The following is a 22,047-nucleotide window of genomic DNA, read 5'->3' as shown; positions in this document are numbered from 1 at the left end:
GAGCATAAGATGAGTTGAAACCAGCGAAACTCCATAAACAAAAAATTGAACTTGTTGAACTACTAAGGTACAAGCAAATGAAACTTTCTGTCTTAACACATTTCCGTCCTTTACATTCCATGTACACAGAAAAAAAAATTTAGGATGAAATGTTGTAAATTTCAATCTTGTTTTGATGCAATTTTCTTCTTTATTACTTCATGTAAAATAAAAAATTGTTACTCATTGCATTTATCAATCAGATGAATTATTAGAATCAAACCTGAAAATCAAGCAATAATTATGAATGAACAGAATGAATTTCAAACTTCAAGAAAGACCCATCAATTATTACAATGTAGTGTAGGTACTTACTCGCCTGGACAACAGCTGACAATTCTAACGATGGGTTGCTGCAGCCTCCATTCCAGCTTCAACGTTGGGCTGCTCCCACCAGGTCATAACATGGCCTTCTGCCTCACGCAGCTCTGAAATGCCATCCAAAATTAACAACAAGAATTGGATCAACACAATAGCCATCAGTGCTTGGAATTTAGAAACTATAGGAACATTCAAACGAAATTCATTAAACTGAAGCACATAATATGAATTTTAATAAATTGATGCCAACAAGTTTCAGCACTGCACAGAGGCCATTTAACAAAATAAGAGGAATTAGTTACATGACAAAAAATAAAAATTGTTACAAATTCTTTCTTAATTATGTCATTGATACTACCAGGGTTTCAAATGCCAATATGCAAGCCTGCACAGAATTTGCATTTTATTAAAATAAATATTCTTCGAATGGAATTGTCAATATTTAATAGGGTAACAAATCAAGAGAGTCTGCAAATAATATTGAATCAGACTTCACAAAGATCATCAATCACCAATGATATATCATGTCAAAGCTAAACACATTGCACGATTTGAAACCAGCATATTCATATTGGATACTTCACTAATATTTTTAAATCCACAACACAATCATATTTCAAAACAAATTATTCCATTACTGCGTTGTTTTACTGAAAAATTGTGTCATCAGATTGCTACATTATGATAGGAAATTATTTAGAAGTTTTTTTATTTAAAATTCACGCTTTACCTTAGTACACAGCAATTCTTTTGACTGTGTAGCGAGGCCTGGCTGGAATATCTGCGGGAATTCTGCATTGCTGTGTTGAGCTTCCTTGGACGCTTCACGCTTCCCCAACTGGCAGCCAGGAACTAGAAATTTTAAAAAAATTAGGTGAAGTAATACTGCAGTTATTCTCATAATAATTGAAAACAATTACTGTTCTCAGCACAGAAATAAATCCCAAATAATAGTTTAAATTTCTGTCCCAATTAATATCTGCAGACTGCAGGCTGAACTTCAAGTACTAAGTTGCTCAGCAAACTATAGGCCTAGGTAGCTTTTACAATGTCAGTCTCAGTCATTTCCAGTGTAAGCAATGTGACTGAGGGACATTTGTTAAAATAGATTCAATTTACCTGAACACAAATAAAAATATAAACTGGCGGCATCTTATTTTATGTTTAGCTAAGCATTTGCTATTGAATGGCTGAAAATTTCAATATGAAACTAGCTAGGGTAGTTAGGAGTGCATATGATAGGATTGGACAGGTGGTGTCACGGTGGAAATTAACAGTAGCAAATTTTATGCGATCCAGATGAAAAAAATGATCCTATCTTATAAAAATGGCTGATACTTCTAGTTTTGGATCAACAAGTGACCTTGCTGGATTGAATTTGAACAGAGGCAACCATCACTACATGCATATTGGATATATGAATGATTAATGAATTGAACAAAATACAATTTGCATTATTTATTCCATCAACAGAAGATCAACTGACGTGCATTATTAGTAAAACTACCTGCAGTCTTACCTTCACTAGACGATTGATTCAGAAGCCATCAGTCCCGACTCCCGCACTGCTGCAACTCAACTTCAGATGTTCGAACTAAGTTCGGCGGACCATCAACACTTACACCGTTACACTACAGTCACTACTAGACTATTGACATGAGGACATCATTGTCAATTCTTACAGATAACACATTCAGTTTCTAATGTAGTATGGTAAGCATTGTGCTTGTTCCCAATTCCCATCGTAAACGATGAACAACATTCATGCAGTTTGAATCCAGAGGCACTACTACACGGCAGTTCACGTCAATGACGCCATGATGACGAACTCGGACAAAGAACGCCGTTTGGCATTCGACTATTTTGAAGCATTTCCGCCTTGACAGGGTAAAATGATAATAGTCAACTTTCTAGAACAGTCGTTCAAAAATGCTTTCTCGAACGGAATAATTCATTAAAACACTGAAAAAATTGTTTGACGTCTCACCACACTTTGTAAATTCAAGTTATTGTCCGAACAATTGCTCAGAATACACTCCCGCACTCTGAAATTTTAGGGTAAATTTAAAATTTTCACTGCAATTCCTTCTTACAGTACGATTTGTGCCATAAATTGTACGATCTACTTTGGTTAATTGAAAAATTGTGGAGGAGAATAATAATATTCTGAGCACAATTAAAAAAAAATAATTTTACTGACTGATTCGGAATATTTTTATATATATTTCTGATCAATATTTAAAGTTTATAACCTGTAACGAACTGTTTGATTTATTCCCATATATCAGAGTTTTTCAGGATGAAGATTGATCATTATAAATACAATATGGTATTATATGATAAACATCACATGTGATAAACCTCTCTCTGTACGTTACAATTCCTCGTCTATTGCTTATCTATTCTTTGACAGGAAAGTTTTTTAATACATTTAGTTGCCACCGAATAATATGACGTACAAATCGTGAGCAAGTTAGTATGTGCTTTGCCATTGTTATGACGTATAGTTGCGATGCTATTTCAATAAAGATAGTGTACAAAACGTTTAAGTAAACCAGTTGTCAACATAGGAACTCATTCGCTCTCCCACTTCTTACCAAACCCCCAATTCACCCCTATTGATATCCTGCTCTCACCCTGCCTCGAAACGGACACGGACGGCAAACCGTTGCCTATATATATGACGCTGTGAAATTCCAGCCAATATGCGGCTGCTCCATGTCTCGATTTTTAATAAGGGACAGTTTCCTGAGATTCCTGCTGCAATGCTGCTGCTAAACTGTTCTTCTGCCGTAAACGGCGCAGAATGCGTCTCCGAAATTTAACTGGGGTGGGTGCCTGGGTGAAGGTTTTTTTCTACCACCGCGCTCTGTGGCGGGACATGCGACGCCGGAGTATCGCTATGTTCGTCTCCCGCAGGGATAATGTGACGTTAATTTGACCGAGCTTCGCTAACTAGCGAAAAAATAACTAGAAAATTTGCATAGATTAAGCGTACGTCTTCTGCCGACAGCCCGAAGATTGAAGCTTATTTTTAATTCTTCGAGAAACCAGACTTTTTGATAGAATAAACGAAAATTTGGTACGACGTCCAAACGAAGTTTCATTCATTGAACTCATGTTCTATGCAAGACATCAGGGAACAAAACATTTCTTTGAATATTAAAAATTGGACTAAGGTATCACCCTTTACTGTAAGCCACCCAGTTCACATAAACTTCAGTTCACATAAACAGAGAAAACAAATTTCAATTTTACGTGAGAAGAAAGCAACGCCATCTTTAAGGAAGTCCATGTAAGAGCCTTTTTTTCTTCGAAGAAAGCTGGTATGGAACTTCGGCTTAAATCCACAAGCCTTTAAATTCGCTGTTGTGAAGAAAACTTCCTTATGAGGGCAAACGGACGGCCGTTTTAACGTTAAAAGTCGCTGGGTGAGCGATTTATATTGAGCATCTCGCGCTTAACAAGAACCGCTTGCTTAGAATTTTTGCAGAACATCGGTGGCCAATCGCAGGCCATTTTTGTTCACCTCAAGTCACCGCTGGCATGCAGAAAAATTTACTTAATTAATTTTCAATTCATAACAGATCCACTGCACAAGATTGGATCTTTTTCAGCTTGGCATTTGAGACTCACATCCCAGAGGTTCAACATCAATTAAACATTGCTCTGCATTATAAGGGATCATTCAGTAATTGAACGCCATAGCTTAACTGAGACCAAATAAATGACTGGCGCCGGCCCAAGGCCAACAGTTCAGTGCCACGCCATGCTGCGTAGATGCACCTCAATAATATCTATACCTCGTCTGCAGTTGCTGCAGCGCCACTTATGCAGCCGGTTACGGAAAAATATTTATAAAATTTACCTATTTACCTAAGTCAACACTTACGCAGTCGTTCGTAAAAAAATATAATAAAATTTAACCTTTGGGAGTTCTTTCTTTGAATATATCTTTATAAAACAGTTGCCATGCCATCGTTTTGTATTATTATCTTCGTCAAATGCAGTTGCTATGCGAGTTTAGCTTCCATCTCGATTACGCAGTTCCAACAAAGTATCTTTTTAGGAGCCACAAACTTGTTTGGACTGTCGTCTAAGCGATGAAGGTGACTCCAACCAAGGTAACTTCAATGCTACAGTCACGATGATATATAAAAAATATCAAGGCGATGTAGAAACTTGAAGACAAGCTACGTAAAGGCTTCAAGTCAAAACACTGGACTGGCACCAGCTGCTATGGTTTTAGATGTATCATTCAGGGCAATCTGAGGAAATCAAAGCAACCGATACCTGAAATTCGATTCAAGGGATGAAGGAATTTTAGTTCGAATTTCAGTATAGCAAGAACTAACAATACCAACTGTGAATAACACAATAAAAGCAATTAGCGTAACAATACTTCTTTCCCCGGAGCTGAACTTGTGATGGAATTCGTACGACTTTGGCTCGCAATTTTGGCTCAGACTTTGATCGCTCGTGAGGTAGAAATTATATGCTTTGATATGAACAGTTTGCTCACTTTTAAACCAAGACTATATTTTTCTTCCATGCTATTTTATGTGATTGAGTATGAGTCTTGCATTAAATTGCTTGCTGTGATTCGTGCGTTAGTGTGACACGCTTACTCCGTGCTCCGTGTGCCCACGCACACTTACTCCATGCCTGAGTCCACGACACGTCTTGTCCAGGACACGAATTTTACACGACACGGCTTGTCCACGACACGGCTTTTACACGACACGGCTTGTCCACGACACGACTTTTACACAAGACGTGTAAAAGTCGTGTATTATAAAATAATAATTTATTTCAAAGTATTTCTGCAGCCGCGGAGGATGTTCGAGCGCTGTAAGTTTATCCCAAACATTTTTGCATAATTGTCATTTCTCGGCAATCCTCGGAGTTGCGAGCATAAAGCACGTGGATTAAATTTCTTTGGAAACTCAGATCGGTCGGCAGCTGCTCAAAAATATCTTCAATATCAGAAAGTATAATGTCGTTAATTATGAGGACTTTGTTGGTACCACAAATCAAGCGTGAATCATAACTCATCTACCAGCGCTGAAGCATCCTATAGGATACGCCTTTAAGCCTTTGAAGAAAAAAAGAACACGATTCGTAATCTCAAAGATGATTCGTTGTAAAGGCTTGGCCAACTTTTCAAGGCGAAATCCCACTCATAAATTGCGTCTTATCATCGTCTAATCATTGCGTGCCATCGAACTTTCTTTAGATGCATCATTTATCTGACGAAGCAATACACCGTAACGACGAGGGCAAGGGTGACGAATTGTCATCATCACACTGCGTCGTCCTGGCATATGAATCTTGTTGAAACATTTTTTTATTGATGATTTATTGCTTCAGAGTTCGCGAAGTGTGTCAATGGATTGTGTCTGGAGGGACTCATGAAAATATCATACAGATCCAGTCGTTGCCATTGGTTACGGGCAGCGTCGCAGCAAATTATCATTGATAGAGTTGACATATTCAAATTATTCAATAAAATTTTATAGGTATTATTTTATAGGTATTTTTATGGTATTATTCCATGAGCAAATTATTTTTCAAAACTGAGTAAAGCAATAGCAACAAAATAAAAAATAAAAGTCGCCCAGCTCAATGCAGGCAACAATGGCCATTAATAAATTCTGTTTTACAGATAAAATAAAAATTATTTTATGATTTGCAGCGAAACTTTGGTTGGATTTATTCATTTACATTGTTGTATGCACTCTGATTAATGGGTCATGTTATCCAAATGGTGACACACTTTCAGCACGTAGCACTGATACGCTATATTGGCAGGAATAAACAGGGCCAGGTTGTCCCACACAGACCAGGTCTACGTACTTCTCTCACACATTTCTCTGAGTGACACGCTCGTCATGCCTCTCAACGTCGCGTGCGCTGGAGACGAATGATGTGGGACGTACACGTTAACGTACAGGACGCACTCAGGGTATGAAATATGAAGGAGGCGTTGTCTAAATATAGATGCACCTTTTGGCCAAGCATGGGTCATTCTTAACTAGTTTTGCCATTTAAAACGTCGCCTTTGCTCATCAAAATTGCGGCTCATTGCATTCGCTGCTCAAATCCGTTGCTGCTCTACGCAATAACTGCCCTACTCAATCACTGTTCTACACAATCGCTTTCGTTGCTCTGCACAATTTCTACACAGGCAGAATTATATTTTTAATTATGGCAACTGCAAAGCTATTACAAAAAACAGTTTTAAAATCCTTCCTCGAGGCGTTCAATTTGTATAGCTACTCCGGAATATTAAAAACTTCGTTTCATTGAGTATTTGAGCGTCCGAAACTCGATCATCCCAAGCGAAGTCATTCGCAGCGGCATACACTCAACGCTTCTTCCCATCATTCACATTCAATTGAGAAGCTCTTCACTGCAATCGGTTAATGACTTTCCCTCAACTTCTCTTATAACCCGATGTTTGAACAGTAATTCACTTATGAACAACAAATATAAGTTCCTAATATGACGTTGGGACTTTCTATTACACTGAACCTTAAAAGAAAATTAAATCCACATCTTGCCTTCACAAATTAGGTGCACCTTGTCCCCTAAAAGAAGCAGCACCTTGTCCCCTAAAAGAAGCAACACCTTGTCCCCTAAAAGAAGCAGCACCTTGTCCCCTAAAAGAAGCAGCATCTTGTCCCCTAAATCCCTAATATTTCAAGCTCACCGGCAAGCAGGCCAGTTTTGCTCCCCAGGCGCCGGAGAGGAGAGCCTGACGACGCAAGCGCTACTCCACCCGCTCGTAAATTTCGAGCGGTTAAGATCCTCTACACGACCACTGGCCGACAAATAATACCTGTTATGTAATGCTATTCCTACCTGAGTCTCTCTCTCCGCTGCTCTGGATTTGAAGAGCGTTATTCCCGCTACTGCCGTCTTATACCTTAAAGCTACACTTCTGATTTATTACTATCGGTGGCAGTAAGCTGTTATTTTGAATATAATTAATGCGTGATTTCAGGTCGGTTATTATAGAAGGTATTACAGTAATTCCAACACTGAACCAAGAAATGGCGTACGCAACATGCTGCGATGAATAACATAGCTTGGCACGACACAGTTCCTTTATCATATACCCTTTATTAGTTTTATTAGTGAAAAGTGTTACATTCATTGCTATCAGTAAATCTAGTCTCCCTCTAATGCGTGTCAAGTTATAACGTCGCCTTGATTTCGGCTCACTAGCCGTCATTTGTGTCACTAACACCATTAGTTTATCTTAAGGAAAACCTGCTCCTAAAAGCTTTAGGCATTTTAGTCCGCGCACCCTCCTGCTGCCTGATCCAATTTAAACTCCAGGTAGCAATACCATTATGAAATGACAACGAACTTGTCTTCAAATGCTGCTTTATCTCCTCAACAATCCCGGTAGAAATAGCATTATGTATCAAGTACGAATTAGTCTGCTCATGGTCCCGATGTTATCCCTGATTTTGGTCCCGTAAAAGCGTCTCCGGGTCCCGCAATCACCGCACTCATATTTGGCCGCGGCGATAAAGCCGGGCCGCCTCGGGTGGACAAAAGATGGACGTCTGGCGGACCACGGATGATGGACGCTGGCTCGAGATCGCACAAGAAGGTTGCTCTTTAAAATGAACGTAAGCTCTTAAGCAATTAAGGGAGAAGTGTGCTTCTAAATAAGAGAGGTCAAATAATTATAAGAGTAATAATTAAGTTACATGCAATTTAATTATTGTTAATGAAAATAATTTTTCAGGAAGCTCGAATAATATTGAGTGTTTAAATCAGCTGCTTATTAATCAGTGAAATCCTCATTCGACTTGGGGTCATAATGTATCAATAATTTACTGCAAACTAGAATGAAAATAAAAAATCACTTTTAACCCTCGTCACTTTCCATAGGTACAATTATTGTGCCCTATTATTATTGTATAATTATTTGTACCATAAATATGCAGTCCGAGATTTAGTTTCACGGTCTAAAATATGCAGTGTAAAATATGCAGTTCGAATAAGCGTGCCAGCTCTGGTCTTAATTTATTCAGAGCTCGCACCTTATATTGTGCGTCTGAATAATTGTAACGACATGCAGCTGAGATATCTGAACAGAGCGCAATATGAGAGCTTTATCATCGTAATGACTTCGAGGTGAGACAGGGCGACTAGGATCAAAACTTATTGCTCCTCTGCATTGCATGATCCAAGTTTTCTTGCATCCAAGCTCGGTTATCTCGGACAAACTGTCTGGCAATCAATAAAAATAAGGAACTCCATTGAGAAAAACGCCTTTATGTCCATGAAATGGAAACGAGTGTTTGTGCCATTGGCGCATTTATACAATTTTCCTATACTTAAAGATAGTTATGGACGCTGCCATCGACGTTAAATGATCTTGTGCAAACGAGATTCATTCAGCAAAATTCACTAGCCCAAAATGAAAATATAAAGACTGCATGAGGCTTGAAACTAGAGATCAAAATCACTCAAGTATCAACATTGTGATTGGGATTTATTCAAGTACTATTTTTATTTAAGTACTAAAGTACAAATAAATTTATTTAATTACTTAGAAGAATTACAGCTACGCTAATAGATTGGTTGCGTTTCTCTGTTATATGTTATATTAGTTACGTTGTGCCACCATATAAGAAGGGCGTAAGCTAATAACCTTGTTATGTTTATAGGCTGTTTTATTATTTTTTTATATGTTTCATTCTATTATTTATAACTAAACTAAATTATTGTAATTATATACCTTCACTTAGATATAGTTACCTTCATCCTGATATAATTACCATCAATTTGATAGTGATGCAATTCTAATAAAGAATAATTCCCAACACGGATTGAATTTATAGAAATAAATTTAGTTTAGTTGAATTTATAGAAATAATTTAGTTTAGTTATCTGATATCAGCTCGATGACTATGTAAATTATCACATAAAGGCTCTGACACTCGAAACTTGTACTCTGCTTTCAAGATTTATTGCGTCGACCATTACGTTAACTGCAGGCCTTCTTTTGTGCATTATACCATTTATCCCGTGTAATTTAGGGATTTAATATATACTACTTAAAGAGGGACTATCCCATGGAATTTAGGGATATAATATATACTACTTATAGAGGGACTATCCCATGGAATTTAGGGATATAATATATACTACTTATAGAGGGACTATCTCAGATATCTCGGCAGCTATCAGTTGGTGTTAGTGTCAACCCAAATTCGGCCGACACAACTAACCTAATCTTGAATTTTCAAAGAACGTGACGCTACTCTTTATCTCAGCGCAATAGGAGCTCTCATCACAGCTCTTACTTTTAGCTCTTAGACAAGCTCGTCTGCTAAGAGCTTGAGGTCGTTACGTCTGCCAAGCCTCGAGATATTGGCACAGGTTCATCGTTAATAATAATATTCTTGATAAAACACACAATAAAACCTAAGTTAATTATCTGGCGTCTTCAACTGGAAGGACTTTTCGGCTTTCATTTGATATCTTGATGAGTAATGAGTCTGTCTCAAATGACAAAAATTTTGCATTAAGAACAAGCTTGTCGTCTAATTTTGTACGCCGATGTTTCTGACCGCAATGTTTTGAGGGCTATGTAAAATTATACCTTTTATATCATCGAAACTTCCTTTTGCGCATTTTAGTCAATTTGATGCTACGAAACACAAACATAGCTGAAAAAGGAAGTATTCTATATTGACTTTATTTCGCGAATGAATCGGGTAGTGCAAAAGGTATCACCATATGGCAACAGATGGAAAATAATGAGAATAAAGTATAGTTGTTTCCTATGTTGTTCTCAATACAAAATCGTGCGTAGGTCCATCGCAGTTGACGCAGTCTCGTGTCAGCGCGTATTGAGCTCCGCGCTTAATTGGGTTGAAATTAACGGCCGGTTTGGTGGGATGAGCGGCGCTATCTTCGCTCGTTACGTAATTTGCGTCTCGACGCTCTCGACCACAGAGGAAAACATGGAATGTACGAGCGTCGCTGTAGTTAGCTGGAGAATACTACTATTTAATGAGTTAAAAGTTAGATTTTTCGCATTTTTCGCTCTGCTTTTAAAACATCACATGATTTAAATTTTAGCAGAAATTCCCCATGGTTGTGAAAACAAGAACCTTCAAAGTTTAATGTTGTTTTTGTCCTGAATTATTATAACTGAACAGTACTGCATTAACCCTTTCAGAGGCTTATATTAAATTTCTGAAATACTCGTGCAAATGACCAATATCCACTAACACTCATGCACTAATCTATGAATTATCGCATAACATTTGACTCGATTTTCCTATACGCGTGAAATGCTCTGAATTCGGCATCTTTCATCACGCCTTTATTTATATGCAGCCTAGCTCAGTCGCACTCATAATACAATATTAAGCATCAATTAGAAGTCTTTCATTAAGATGATATCAGATTAATCGAAGAAAGCAGGAATGTCATTTTCGCGTATGGGAAGAAACAATTCACAGGAAAAATTGATTCAGCCCCAATGAAAAACTAACGGAATAATCCGAATAGTAGCTTCTATCTCTGTAAATTTCCACAAAATTTTTTAATAAGCCTTAAGTCGTTAAAATTGACATAGAGAATTTTAAAGAAGCTTTGTCATAGTACGCATCAAACATACAAAAATAAATAAATAAATTGGCCGTTCATCACCCGATGGAGGGACCGCCATTAGCTGTCTTCCTAATTAGTTTTGGTTATTAATTGAGAAGGAACAGCTGTTCTAACAGCACGGCATTTAACTGCATGTAGAGTTGAATGGGTTCGAATATAAGTTACTGTTAATCATAATTATATTGGAATACATGATCGGTTAATCACACGCCACCTACTAGCCAATGGATCTATTAACGTGTTTGATATGTACATGCAAAACGTGTACCTGCAGGACGCTTGTGAGGAGATATTCTTATATTGAATTACCTTAATTTTGAGATAAAACATACATTACAACCAATTATACCTACAAGGAGCAACCCAACGTAGGTCTTACCAAAATAATTCATAAGAGTCAGTGTAGTAACAAACGAATGCATTCAAGTTACTTTACCTTTCAAAGACAGCAAGACAGCCAGGGTTCAACTGGCGACGACTGCACGACCTCCTTCCTCCTCGGCGGCGGCGCAGGAACTGAGCCTGCCGCGTCCTTTGAGCTGCCGTGGCCCTCAAGAGCACAACCGCACGAAGCAGGACCTGGTACTAGGGGCCCCGTGCGGGCCCCGAACAGTGGGCAAAATAATTGAAATTTACGTTAATAATGTAAATTCGGGGTATTCATTAAAATTTGGGGTAATAATTAAAATTTGTGTTAGCAATTGAAACTTACATTATTAATTAGAATTTGGGTAGTAATAGAAATTTATGGTTATAATATATAAAATAGGATACACTCACTGTCAGTCGCGAGTGAATATAACTGTCAGTCGCCACTGACTCGCTGTCAGTCACCACTGACCCAGTGGTGTCGGTCGTAGATGTCCTCACGATGCATGAGCCGCACCCAGTCATTAAGCGTCCGTAGAAATAGCATTAGAATTAATGCTAATTAAGAGCACCTACCGAGTTGTAGTTTTTACGGTAACCACAGCCACTGAGTTTTTCCTTCATTTTCATGGCTCATTTCGCTTGATGGAAAGCCAGCAATTGGACGAGGAGTAGCAATCATGGCCGCAGAAAAACGTTCCCATCGTAACTCAGACGCTTCTCATGTGCGGCCAACCATGATCGGCTATGGGCAGCTCATAATAGGCTATTGGAGGCCCATAATCGGTTATGGGCAGCTCACAGTCTGCTATGGGCAGCTCATAATCGGCTGTTGGCTGCTCATAGTCTGCTATGGGCAGCTCATAGTCTGCTATGGGCAGCTCATAGTCTGCTATGGGCAGCTCATAGTCTGCTATGGGCAGCTCATAGTCTGCTATGGGCAGCTCATAATTGGCTATTGGCTGCTCATAATCGGGTATCAAGCCTCAATTAATCGACGGTTGGCCGCTCATAATCCGCCATAATTTACGCACGGTTACAGGAGTGATATTACTGTTGATGAACGAGTTCTCTTTGGATGAACAGCACTATCATTATGGATAACCATCATTAAACATAACTATCATAATGATCAACCATCATGCATTACCATCATTAAACACAGCCATCATGATTTACAACCATCGTATTGCAAAACATTCATTTTGCATAACCGTCATTGACATACGTACAGAACATATTGGGAGGAAACAAGGAGTGTTTGTTTGTAGACTGTCTAAATAAAAGAAGTAAAAATTTTGTTTTTCAACACTTTATTCGCCAGCTGCATTGGTCGGAGGCATTTGTCACTGTTTTCATTCACAACGACAAAGGCCTATTGGTAAAGTTTGACAGAGGTTGTTCCTGCTCTGCTCTTGAATTTACTAACGCTAACGAAGAACATAGTTCGACTCATTGAAAAATACAAGCAAAGAATTTATTGATAAGAAATATTCTCTGGTTTTCAATTCAACGTTTAATTAAAGAACAAATGCTTACCTAACGTGCAGGTTTGCGAGTGAAAGATGCCTCGTAACAATCAACTCTATGCTAATTTCAATCGGAATGACTGCGAATTTTAACCCGATTACTATGTTCATACCAATGTTTAGATCATTAATTTATTTATAATTTAATTTTCAGAAGATTTACTTTTGAATGAGAGCTTAGTAGAAGAAACCATCTTAATAAGAAACGATGAAACAATGGGAATCACGTTTATTTTTCTATGAAAAACATAAATATTATATGGAATAAGATCAACTTTACACTACTATATAAATGAATATTTGAGAGAATATCGACATTTACGCAATGCCTAGGATACAGAAAAAAAGTAAAAGTAGTTCTAACAATTCTTTATTAAAAATCCAAGAAATTCGCCAAATACTATTCAAATAATGAACATCTGAAGCTGTCTATATCGAAGACTTATTTATTTCAATTGCTGACGGCAGCTCATGAATAACATAGTTACTCTTGCTAGAGAAGGTTGAGCGAGGAGATCTACAGCGTTAACTAGGGACTCTAGAAGACGTCTCAGTTACAGAGCAGCTTGAAGATGAAGATCAGCGTTCCCTAGAGACTCTAGAAGATCCCGCAGTAACAGAGCAGCTTGAAGATGAAGATCAGCGTTCCCTAGAAGCTCTAGAAGAACCCTCAGTAACAGGGCAGCTTGGAGGCGAAGATCAACAGCGTTTCCTATGGACTCTAGAAGTTTTTTTTTACCTCTTAAGCACTCCAGGGACTCTAGAAGGCCCCGCAGTAACACAGCAGCTTGATGATGAAGATCAACAGCGTTTTCTATGGACTCTAGCTGGAGGTTTTCGACCTCCTAAGGACTCTAGGGACTCTAGAAGACCCCGCAGTAACACAGCAGTTTGATGATGAAGATCAACAGGTAAAGGATAAGGAAGATCCTGTCGAGCAAAGCTCCCAGCAGCAGCCACTCGGCAGACACGACGTGTGGGAAAGTCTCGTCTTGGTCGTGATGATCGACGACGATGGCCGCGTTCTCGTCCGTGGCGCCGTTGTGGCCTTTGGCGCGGGAAGACTTCTGCCATTTCGAGCAAGTCTGCTCAGCCTGAAACGCCATCACGGCGACGTGGAGATTATTTTAGTCTTATATTTTTTAATTATATATATATTTTTTTTTTGCAATTTGCGTTCTGTAGAAAACCCTTTATTTTATTTCTAATAATATTATTGTATTATTATTTATTATTAATATTATTAATATTATTATTATGTTTTGTTATCAGAAGATTAATCTTACGAGTTGTGTTTAGCATTTGGAAGCAAATAAGTTAAATGCGTTAACATTTGAGGATGAGTTTTGATGAATTTTAATAAAAGTTACTTTGTAAGCTCTAAGCCTTAAATATGTCTATAAGTTCTCATTGGTCTAATGAAGTGAAACATTCAAGACTTTGCATGGTGCTGGAAATATGTTGTGTAATGCCATGCTACCGGAATTACTGCGATAAAAATGATGTGTGGATTTGGTCCCCATAATCTGTATTACAAAACCGAGGGTTTTCCCCAGAATCTGAAGTACAAATCTCTCTCAGCTCCAAATAATGTGACAAATATGCAAAATAAATTAAAAATAAAGATTGATGTATTTTAATGTAACTAATTTTCGCCAATATAGAAATTTCTGTCAATGAAGATTTTAAGCCAAACTAGATCAACGAAATAGAGAAATATTTCAGCAGCATTTTCACCTCTGTCCAGTTCTCTTAGTTCTGTCACGATTGTCTTAGGTTTTTTATAAACGGACAGTTAGCTCTCTTTCTTGAACCTCTGGTATAAAGTGATAAATAATTAAACCCTTTGAAATTAGCTCACAAATAATTATTATCTATTCATATTTACACCGTGTATCTATAACTGTACCTTGAACCTGTAGGCTGACAAGAAGAGCACTCGCTCGAGCAGCGCGACAGGCTTGCGGAAGACGCGCGGGAATGTGTCAGCGTGAGGGTCTGACACGACACGCAGCAGCACCGCTGACAGCAGCACGAACAGCCCCGTCAGCAGCACTTGCTCGCTCACGTACTGCACTGTAATGTGCATCTTACGTGAGTGTATTTAAATAGGATTATGTTATTTAAATAGTGATTTAAGTTATTACAGCAGCACCGCTGACAGCAGCTTGAACAGCTACACCAACAGCAAGAGGCGTGTACAGTCACCTATAAGAGGCGTGTACAGTCACCTACAAGAGGCGTGTACTGAGGCGTGTACAGTCACCTATAAGAGGCGTGTACAGTCACCTATAAGAGGCGTGTACAGTCACCTATAAGAGGCGTGTACAGTCACCTACAAGAGACGTGTACAGTCACCTACAAGAGACGTGTATAGTCACCTACAAGAGACCTGTACAGTCACCTATAAGAGGCGTGTGTGAGGGCGAGAGCACCACGACGTCGTCTACGTATGCCAGGAACTGTAGCTGCAGCAGCACCAGCAGGCAACCCACCACCAGCTTCTCGGTGCTCCCAGGGGGCATCATGAAGATCAGGCTCGTCATCAGACTCAGAACTGAAAACATTCCATGAATTAATTTGCAAATATTCCGGGATTAAATGATTAAATTTATAATTACAATTATATTATTCAAGTCATAGTAGTACATTCATAACAAAATTATATTTTTTCCACCCCATTGCACTAACCCACTAACCTACGGCTGGAACTTTGACCATCCAGGAGTAAGCGGGGGCGTTTCGCTTGACCGTGAGCGCAAGTTTCATGCTCACGTACGTCTCAGGACAACACGAGTAAATCTTGCCCGTGAAACTCGTACGTTTGTCCGTGAGAATCCACGTGCCTCGTGACAAAGCGTTCACGTCGCTCTGCTGCTTGCTCTGCTCTTTCTCATCGTCTTTCTCTTCATCGCCGTGGATTATTTTCTTAGGAATCATCGTCTGATGATATATAAATCAATATTAGAATCTATTTTATGAGAAACTATCCAATATAACTCCTGTTTTTCATGAAAAACAGGCCTAAACAAATATAAATATCACAAAAATGAACCATACCCATCTTCAAGGCTAGCCAAGCATACCACGACGGCCCAGATATATTAGAAATAACCACCTACACCTCAGATCACCAGTCATGTACGTACTTCCAAAGTACTCTCGCTGTACTTCTTCAGGTCCATGACCTTCTGGCTGTGCACCCATGACCCCACTTTGACGATGCAGTTGTGCACGTCATGAGGCCAGTACGTCAGGTCCATGACGCACGTCGCGGGCAGACGTGCAGTGGGCACCCACAGCACCTTGCCGTGCGGCCACAGCAACATCTTCGTGCTCGTGAACGGGTCTGACACGCCCATGTCAGCGCTGCGGGGAGTAATTCAGGAGTTGTGATTCAGTAGAAGTGAAGTAATTCAGTATTCGATATTAAGTTTCAGCGCTGCAGGGAGTAATTAAGGAGTTGTGATTCAGTAGAAGTGAAGTAATTCAGGATTCGATATTAAGTGTCAGCGCTGCAGGGAGTAATTCAGGAGTTGTGATTCAGTAGAAGTGAAGTAATTCAGGATTCGATATTAAGTGTCAGCGCTGCGCGGAGTAATTCAGGAGTTGTGATTCAGTAGAAGTGAAGTAATGCAGTATTCGATATTAAGCAAAGTAATTCAGTAGTCAATACAGTATATACTTCGGTTTATACTACCTTCAGTAGTAAATACTGAAGGTTGGGGAGCAAGATGTACTTATTGACAGAAATAGAGATTGTCTGGGTCCAAGTAAAAGTTACTGGTGGTTTGGGTATAAGTAGTGGCGGTGTAGGTGCGAGTAGTTTTACTGATTGTTGGGATGCAGGAAACGACTAATAAACGGAGAGTTGTTATTAATTAAGATACGGAGAAGGGTTGCCTAAATAGTCTAAATTTAAGTCATCAAGGCTAGTCGAAAATTGGCGCACATTTAGATTTATATTTTTATATATTGTATCATTTTACCACACACTTGTTATAGAGGCTGAGGTCAGGCCTCCAGAGATGTCCCTTGGAGAACGAGAGATATTCGATGCCAGGGTAGCTCTCGTTGTTCCACATCAAGCGCCGGTCGTACCATTTCTAAATTAAAATTTTTTGGTATACATGCAATATCCATTGACTCCTTGCACTGCATTACTCAGACAACATCCTTGCCACTCACCATGTCTATTCAGAAAGTAATCGAATTCTTGATGAACAGCAATTGATGATGATATAAAACGCGGTTGAGAGCTAAAAATAAAAAGTACCACATAGTGATTAATTCAACATAACGGAAGACTAATATAAATATACGTTCAAATTTTTTATATTAAATCAGCATTGATGCATACGTCAAGTTCAAGAGCGTTGTAGATTGGAAAAAGACATTCATGCAGATGAATACATTTCTTTTTAATGCAAGAATAAAGATCATGGGAGGATGTTCTGCATCTCTAATTAAACTTGCTTCCTTCATTTTGCTCTTTTTCATAAATCGTATTTATAATTTGAACAATTCAGTTCCACTTCTATGAATTCCTTTTAACTCATAATTTCATCAAAATAGAATTCTACATGAATTCTATTTGAATACAAAATTGAATTCTGCAAGGCCACATGAATATTGATATGATATCAACAATGTCTTAAACTATAAATAACAACATTTGATCATAATAATTCAATTTAATCGAATCCCATAATTCTACATTAAAGTATAATACAGTGACGACGTCACTCACCATTTTCATCCAGACGTCCACAAAGAGCGTGTGCTTCTGTTCGTCCTGCAGTAATAAAGCGATCATCAACAACATCACTATCATCATATCATCATCATATCATCATCATCATTTTATTTCATCATCATTTTGTTATCATCATTCCATCCGCATCATGGTCATTCCATCATCAGAATATCATCACCATATCATCATCAAAAGTCAAGAATACAGTGAATGAATTTCTACGCTCAATGTTAACTCACTACACCGCCACCCGCGCAATATGCACTATCACGGTAAGATGCCCAGGATGGTGCCCCCTCACCATGTCTATGCCCAGGATGGTGCCCCTCACCATGTCTATGCCCAGGATGGTGCCCTCACCATGTCTATGCCCAGGATGCCCCCTCACCATGTCGATGCCCAGGATGCCTCCTCACCATGTCTATGCCCAGGATGCCTCCTCACCATGTCTATGCCCAGGATGTTGCCCCTCACCATGTCTATGCCCAGGATGGTGCCCCCTCACCATTTCCATGCCCAGGATGATGCCCCCTCACCATGTCTATGCCCAGGATGGTGCCCCTCACCATGTCTATGCCCAGGATGGTGCCCCTCACCATGTCTNTATGGTACCCCTCACCATGTCTATGCCCAGTATGGTGCCCCTCACCATGTCTATGCCCAGTATGGTGCCCTCACCATGTCTATGCCCAGTATGGTACCCCTCACCATGTCTATGCCCAGTATGGTGCCCCTCACCATGTCTATGCCCAGTATGGTGCCCTCACCATGTCTATGCCCAGTATGGTACCCCTCACCATGTCTATGCCCAGTATGGTGCCCCTCACCATGTCTATGCCCAGTATGGTGCCCTCACCATGTCTATGCCCAGTATGGTACCCCTCACCATGTCTATGCCCAGTATGGTGCCCCTCACCATGTCTATGCCCAGTATGGTGCCCTCACCATGTCTATGCCCAGTATGGTACCCCTCACCATGTCTATGCCCAGTATGGTGCCCCTCACCATGTCTATGCCCAGTATGGTGCCCTCACCATGTCTATGCCCAGTATGGTACCCCTCACCATGTCTATGCCCAGTATGGTGCCCCTCACCATGTCTATGCCCAGTATGGTGCCCTCACCATGTCTATGCCCAGTATGGTACCCCTCACCATGTCTATGCCCAGAATAGTGACACTGAGTGACAGGTTGAGGCCGCGTTCAGGCAGGCTGTCACTATCATAGTCTGCCAGCAGCAGCCTGCGCAGCTCCGTCTCTGCGTGCTGGCCTCCGCGCACCCCGCCTACTAGGCCGTATATCAGTTATATATTAGAACACTTTATTATATATTATATCTATTGGAACATTTCTTGTATATCTATTTCTGAATATATGTTGTTCAGTTCCTGCATAATGAAAAAATCGGGGCAGATGAGCATCAGATTGTATAAAAGTTAATCCATAGTTAATCCAGCACTGCAATTATCAATCTAAATTGAAATAATAATATTATTCCAGTTTGAAGTTTGAATTAAATTTTTGTCAAGATTAATACGGCATGAGTATAAAAGCTATTAATAATTAAGATAAATATAAGTGAGGTCGGTATTTTAGAAGCAGCCACAAATCATGAGTTCATAAAAGAATGGTAACTGAGGCAGAAGGGATATGTGGTAAGAAACCTGCATTTAGCGACTGTTTTATGCATAACTGTAAAACAGGTATTAAACTACTACATTCTGCATGACTGTAAAAAATTTATTCACGACATTGTAAGCCCTACAAACACGAACAACATTCATACAATAAGGTCCTACATGCATTTTTGGATGTAAGTTTCAGACGATGTACTTCCGTGATCAAACTTTTTTGAATTATAATATGTACAGCTAAAACAATTATGAACAAATATACTTTTGTTCTGCGATTCAAAATACTATCATGCTTGTTTGAACATGAGATATTAATATCCACATTTATATACACATGTTCATCACGAACAAATGTTCTGAGTTTGTACTCTGATAGGTCGACATGGAAGAGCAATATTGTGCACACACAACACGGATGTCCTCATCAGTGTGATGTGAGGCCAGCCAACAGGTGGGCCTTTGTTCCCTCAGATGAGGACATCCTGAGTGAGGACAGCTGCCCTCGGTCGCTCTAACTTCAGCTCCAAAGTTTAACAGATAAAAAGTTTGCATCTTTTCAAAGATTAACGTTTGGCTTTGAGTATAAAAAATACTTGATTGTATTTTTGACTGAGATCTTCATGATTTATTTCAGGAGGAACCTTACGTCACTATAAACATGGATGAATCTGTGAGTATTACGTCACTATAAACACTCATGAATTCGAGCTTATTATGTCATTATTAACGCACATGAAACTGTGCGTATTAGATCACCACGAACATGCACATATTTGAGCTTGTTGTATCACTATTATCATGGTAATCATTTTGACACAATTCGTCTAAATGACACCTGTTATGTAAGAATTTTTTATCGCATCTGTGACCGACAATTTCAATCCCACGATACACGCTTTCAGCTTGTTGTGTTGGGCTAAACTTATTGAATTTATTGCTTAACATAATATTTTATTCTATATTTATATGGTTGGAATATGAGTTCACATTCATATTTCCCTCACTTTTTGTCGCATTAATATCTAAGTGGGTAAGATGAAATTTTAGAAAGAGAAAAACACAAGCATTCTACAAGCATTTTGTGGGTAAGATGCTGTAAGATTTTATGCTGTTCGTGTTCGTAGGGCTTACAATGTCGTGAATAAATATTTTACAGTTATGCAGAATGTAGTAGTTTAATACCTGTTTCACAGTTATGCACAAAACAGTCGCTAAAAAACAGTCGCTTCTCAACCCAATCAGCATGTTGCAAGTATTCAGTTCTACTTACATGGATGAAATGTTTGTATGAACTTCATCTTACCCACTTAGACTCTTCATGCGTCATTGCGTGTAAACCCAATCAGATATTAGCCATGAACAATTAGTAAAAATAAATAATAATAAATATTAATAGAACATTTCCACATAATGCAATCTTCACGAGTTGAGTGAAAATAAGCCTAAAAATTGTTCAAACTCACACAAGGTAATGAAACAAAGTTTGAAATATTGTAATCACCAGCTCATAAAAAACTAATATTCCATATACTAAGATAAATGAAATCGTTGACAATTAGTTTACTATCATCATATTTCCATTTTTTTTGCCATCATGGAATTTTCCAAATTTACTATACATAAAATTCAACGGAATTCCCTCTTTTACTCACCCAATGCGGCGAGCAGGACAACGAGAACGAGACCAGCGCAGCTGATAACCCTGGCCATTCCCTCGGTCTGATGTCACTACCCTCGGTCTGATGTCGCTACCCTCGGTCTGATATCGCTACGCTCGGTCTGTTGTCGCTACCCTCGGTCTGATATCGCTACCCTCGGTCTGTTGTCGCTACCCTCGGTGGTCTGATGTCACTACCCTCGGTCTGATGTCGCTACCCTCGGTCTGATATCGCTACCCTCGGTCTGTTGTCGCTACCCTCGGTCTGATGCCGCTATACCCTCGGTCTGATGCCGCTACCCTCGGTCTGATGTCGCTAACCCCGGTCTGATGCCGCTATCTTCGGTCTGATGTCGCTACCCTCAGTCTGATGTCGCTACCCTCGGTCTGATGTCACTACCCTCGGTCTGATATCGCTACCCTCGGTCTGATGCCACTACCTTCGGTCTGTTGTCGCTACCTTCGGTCTGATATGGCTAACCTCGGTCTGTTGTCGCTACCTTCGGTCTGATATGGCTAACCTCGGTCTGATGTTGCTACCCTCGGTCTGATATCGCTACCCTCGGTCTGACGCCACTACCCTCGGTCTGTTGTCGCTACCTTCGGTCTGATGACTACAAGAAAATCTATATTGCCTATAATATAAAATATAGTTAGCTGCAAAACATTTTCATCAGTAAATCCATATATTTTGAATCTTTATAATGAGGTTCAATAGAATTTTGGTACATATTCCATTAAGATATGAATGCAAAAGTACCTGTATCAAATTTTACTGAAATAATTCATATAATTAGATCCTTGACTTGAATTTTCATCCAAATGCATTCAGTTCTACTTGACTGATAAAACTTATATAATTGTATTAAAATAGTTCATCTAATCCTAAAAAATTAATCTTCAGTTCTTCCTACTTTATGTGCATAAATTGGTACTGTAACCAGTCACTGCACCACAGTACGCAGGTGTTGCTGTGACAGGTGCAGTAGTTGCACTGCGGTGCAGCACCCGCGTGCTGGCCTTATATAGAGCACCGCGACGTGGCACCCGGGGGCATGTGTGCGTGTCATGCAATATAAATTCATCAACGACCTGA

The 22,047-nt window shown here is 39.4% G+C and overlaps 2 protein-coding genes across 3 annotated transcripts in view; both read right to left on the bottom strand.

Annotated features, from left to right (window-relative positions):
• Positions 1 to 11,572, bottom strand: part of LOC108673261 (neuronal acetylcholine receptor subunit alpha-4) — a 28,470-nt gene extending 16,898 nt beyond the window's left edge. For both annotated transcript variants that reach the window (XM_018161062.2, XM_047884859.1), the window contains exon 1: positions 11,444 to 11,572. The gene's annotated coding sequence lies outside the window, so the exon portion shown is untranslated. The remainder of the gene's footprint in view (positions 1 to 11,443) is intronic.
• A 1,683-nt stretch (positions 11,573 to 13,255) lies between these two features.
• LOC108673265 (neuronal acetylcholine receptor subunit alpha-7) lies at positions 13,256 to 21,723 on the bottom strand. Its single transcript, XM_018161066.2, has 9 exons — positions 20,947 to 21,723; positions 18,815 to 18,945; positions 17,656 to 17,700; positions 16,902 to 17,011; positions 16,055 to 16,274; positions 15,605 to 15,848; positions 15,310 to 15,462; positions 14,815 to 14,981; positions 13,256 to 13,999 (listed from the first exon to the last, which is right to left on the bottom strand). Exons 1-9 carry the CDS (start codon positions 21,002 to 21,004, stop codon positions 13,769 to 13,771), a joined length of 1,359 nt encoding a protein of 452 aa, XP_018016555.1. The 5' UTR covers positions 21,005 to 21,723; the 3' UTR covers positions 13,256 to 13,768.
• Between the last annotated feature and the right edge of the window lie 324 nt (positions 21,724 to 22,047).

This window comes from Hyalella azteca, unplaced genomic scaffold (assembly GCF_000764305.2).
Source record: "Hyalella azteca isolate HAZT.00-mixed unplaced genomic scaffold, Hazt_2.0.2 contig16338, whole genome shotgun sequence".
Taxonomy (NCBI): Eukaryota; Metazoa; Arthropoda; class Malacostraca; order Amphipoda; family Hyalellidae; genus Hyalella; species Hyalella azteca.
This window is presented reverse-complemented; position numbering and strand designations above follow the sequence as displayed.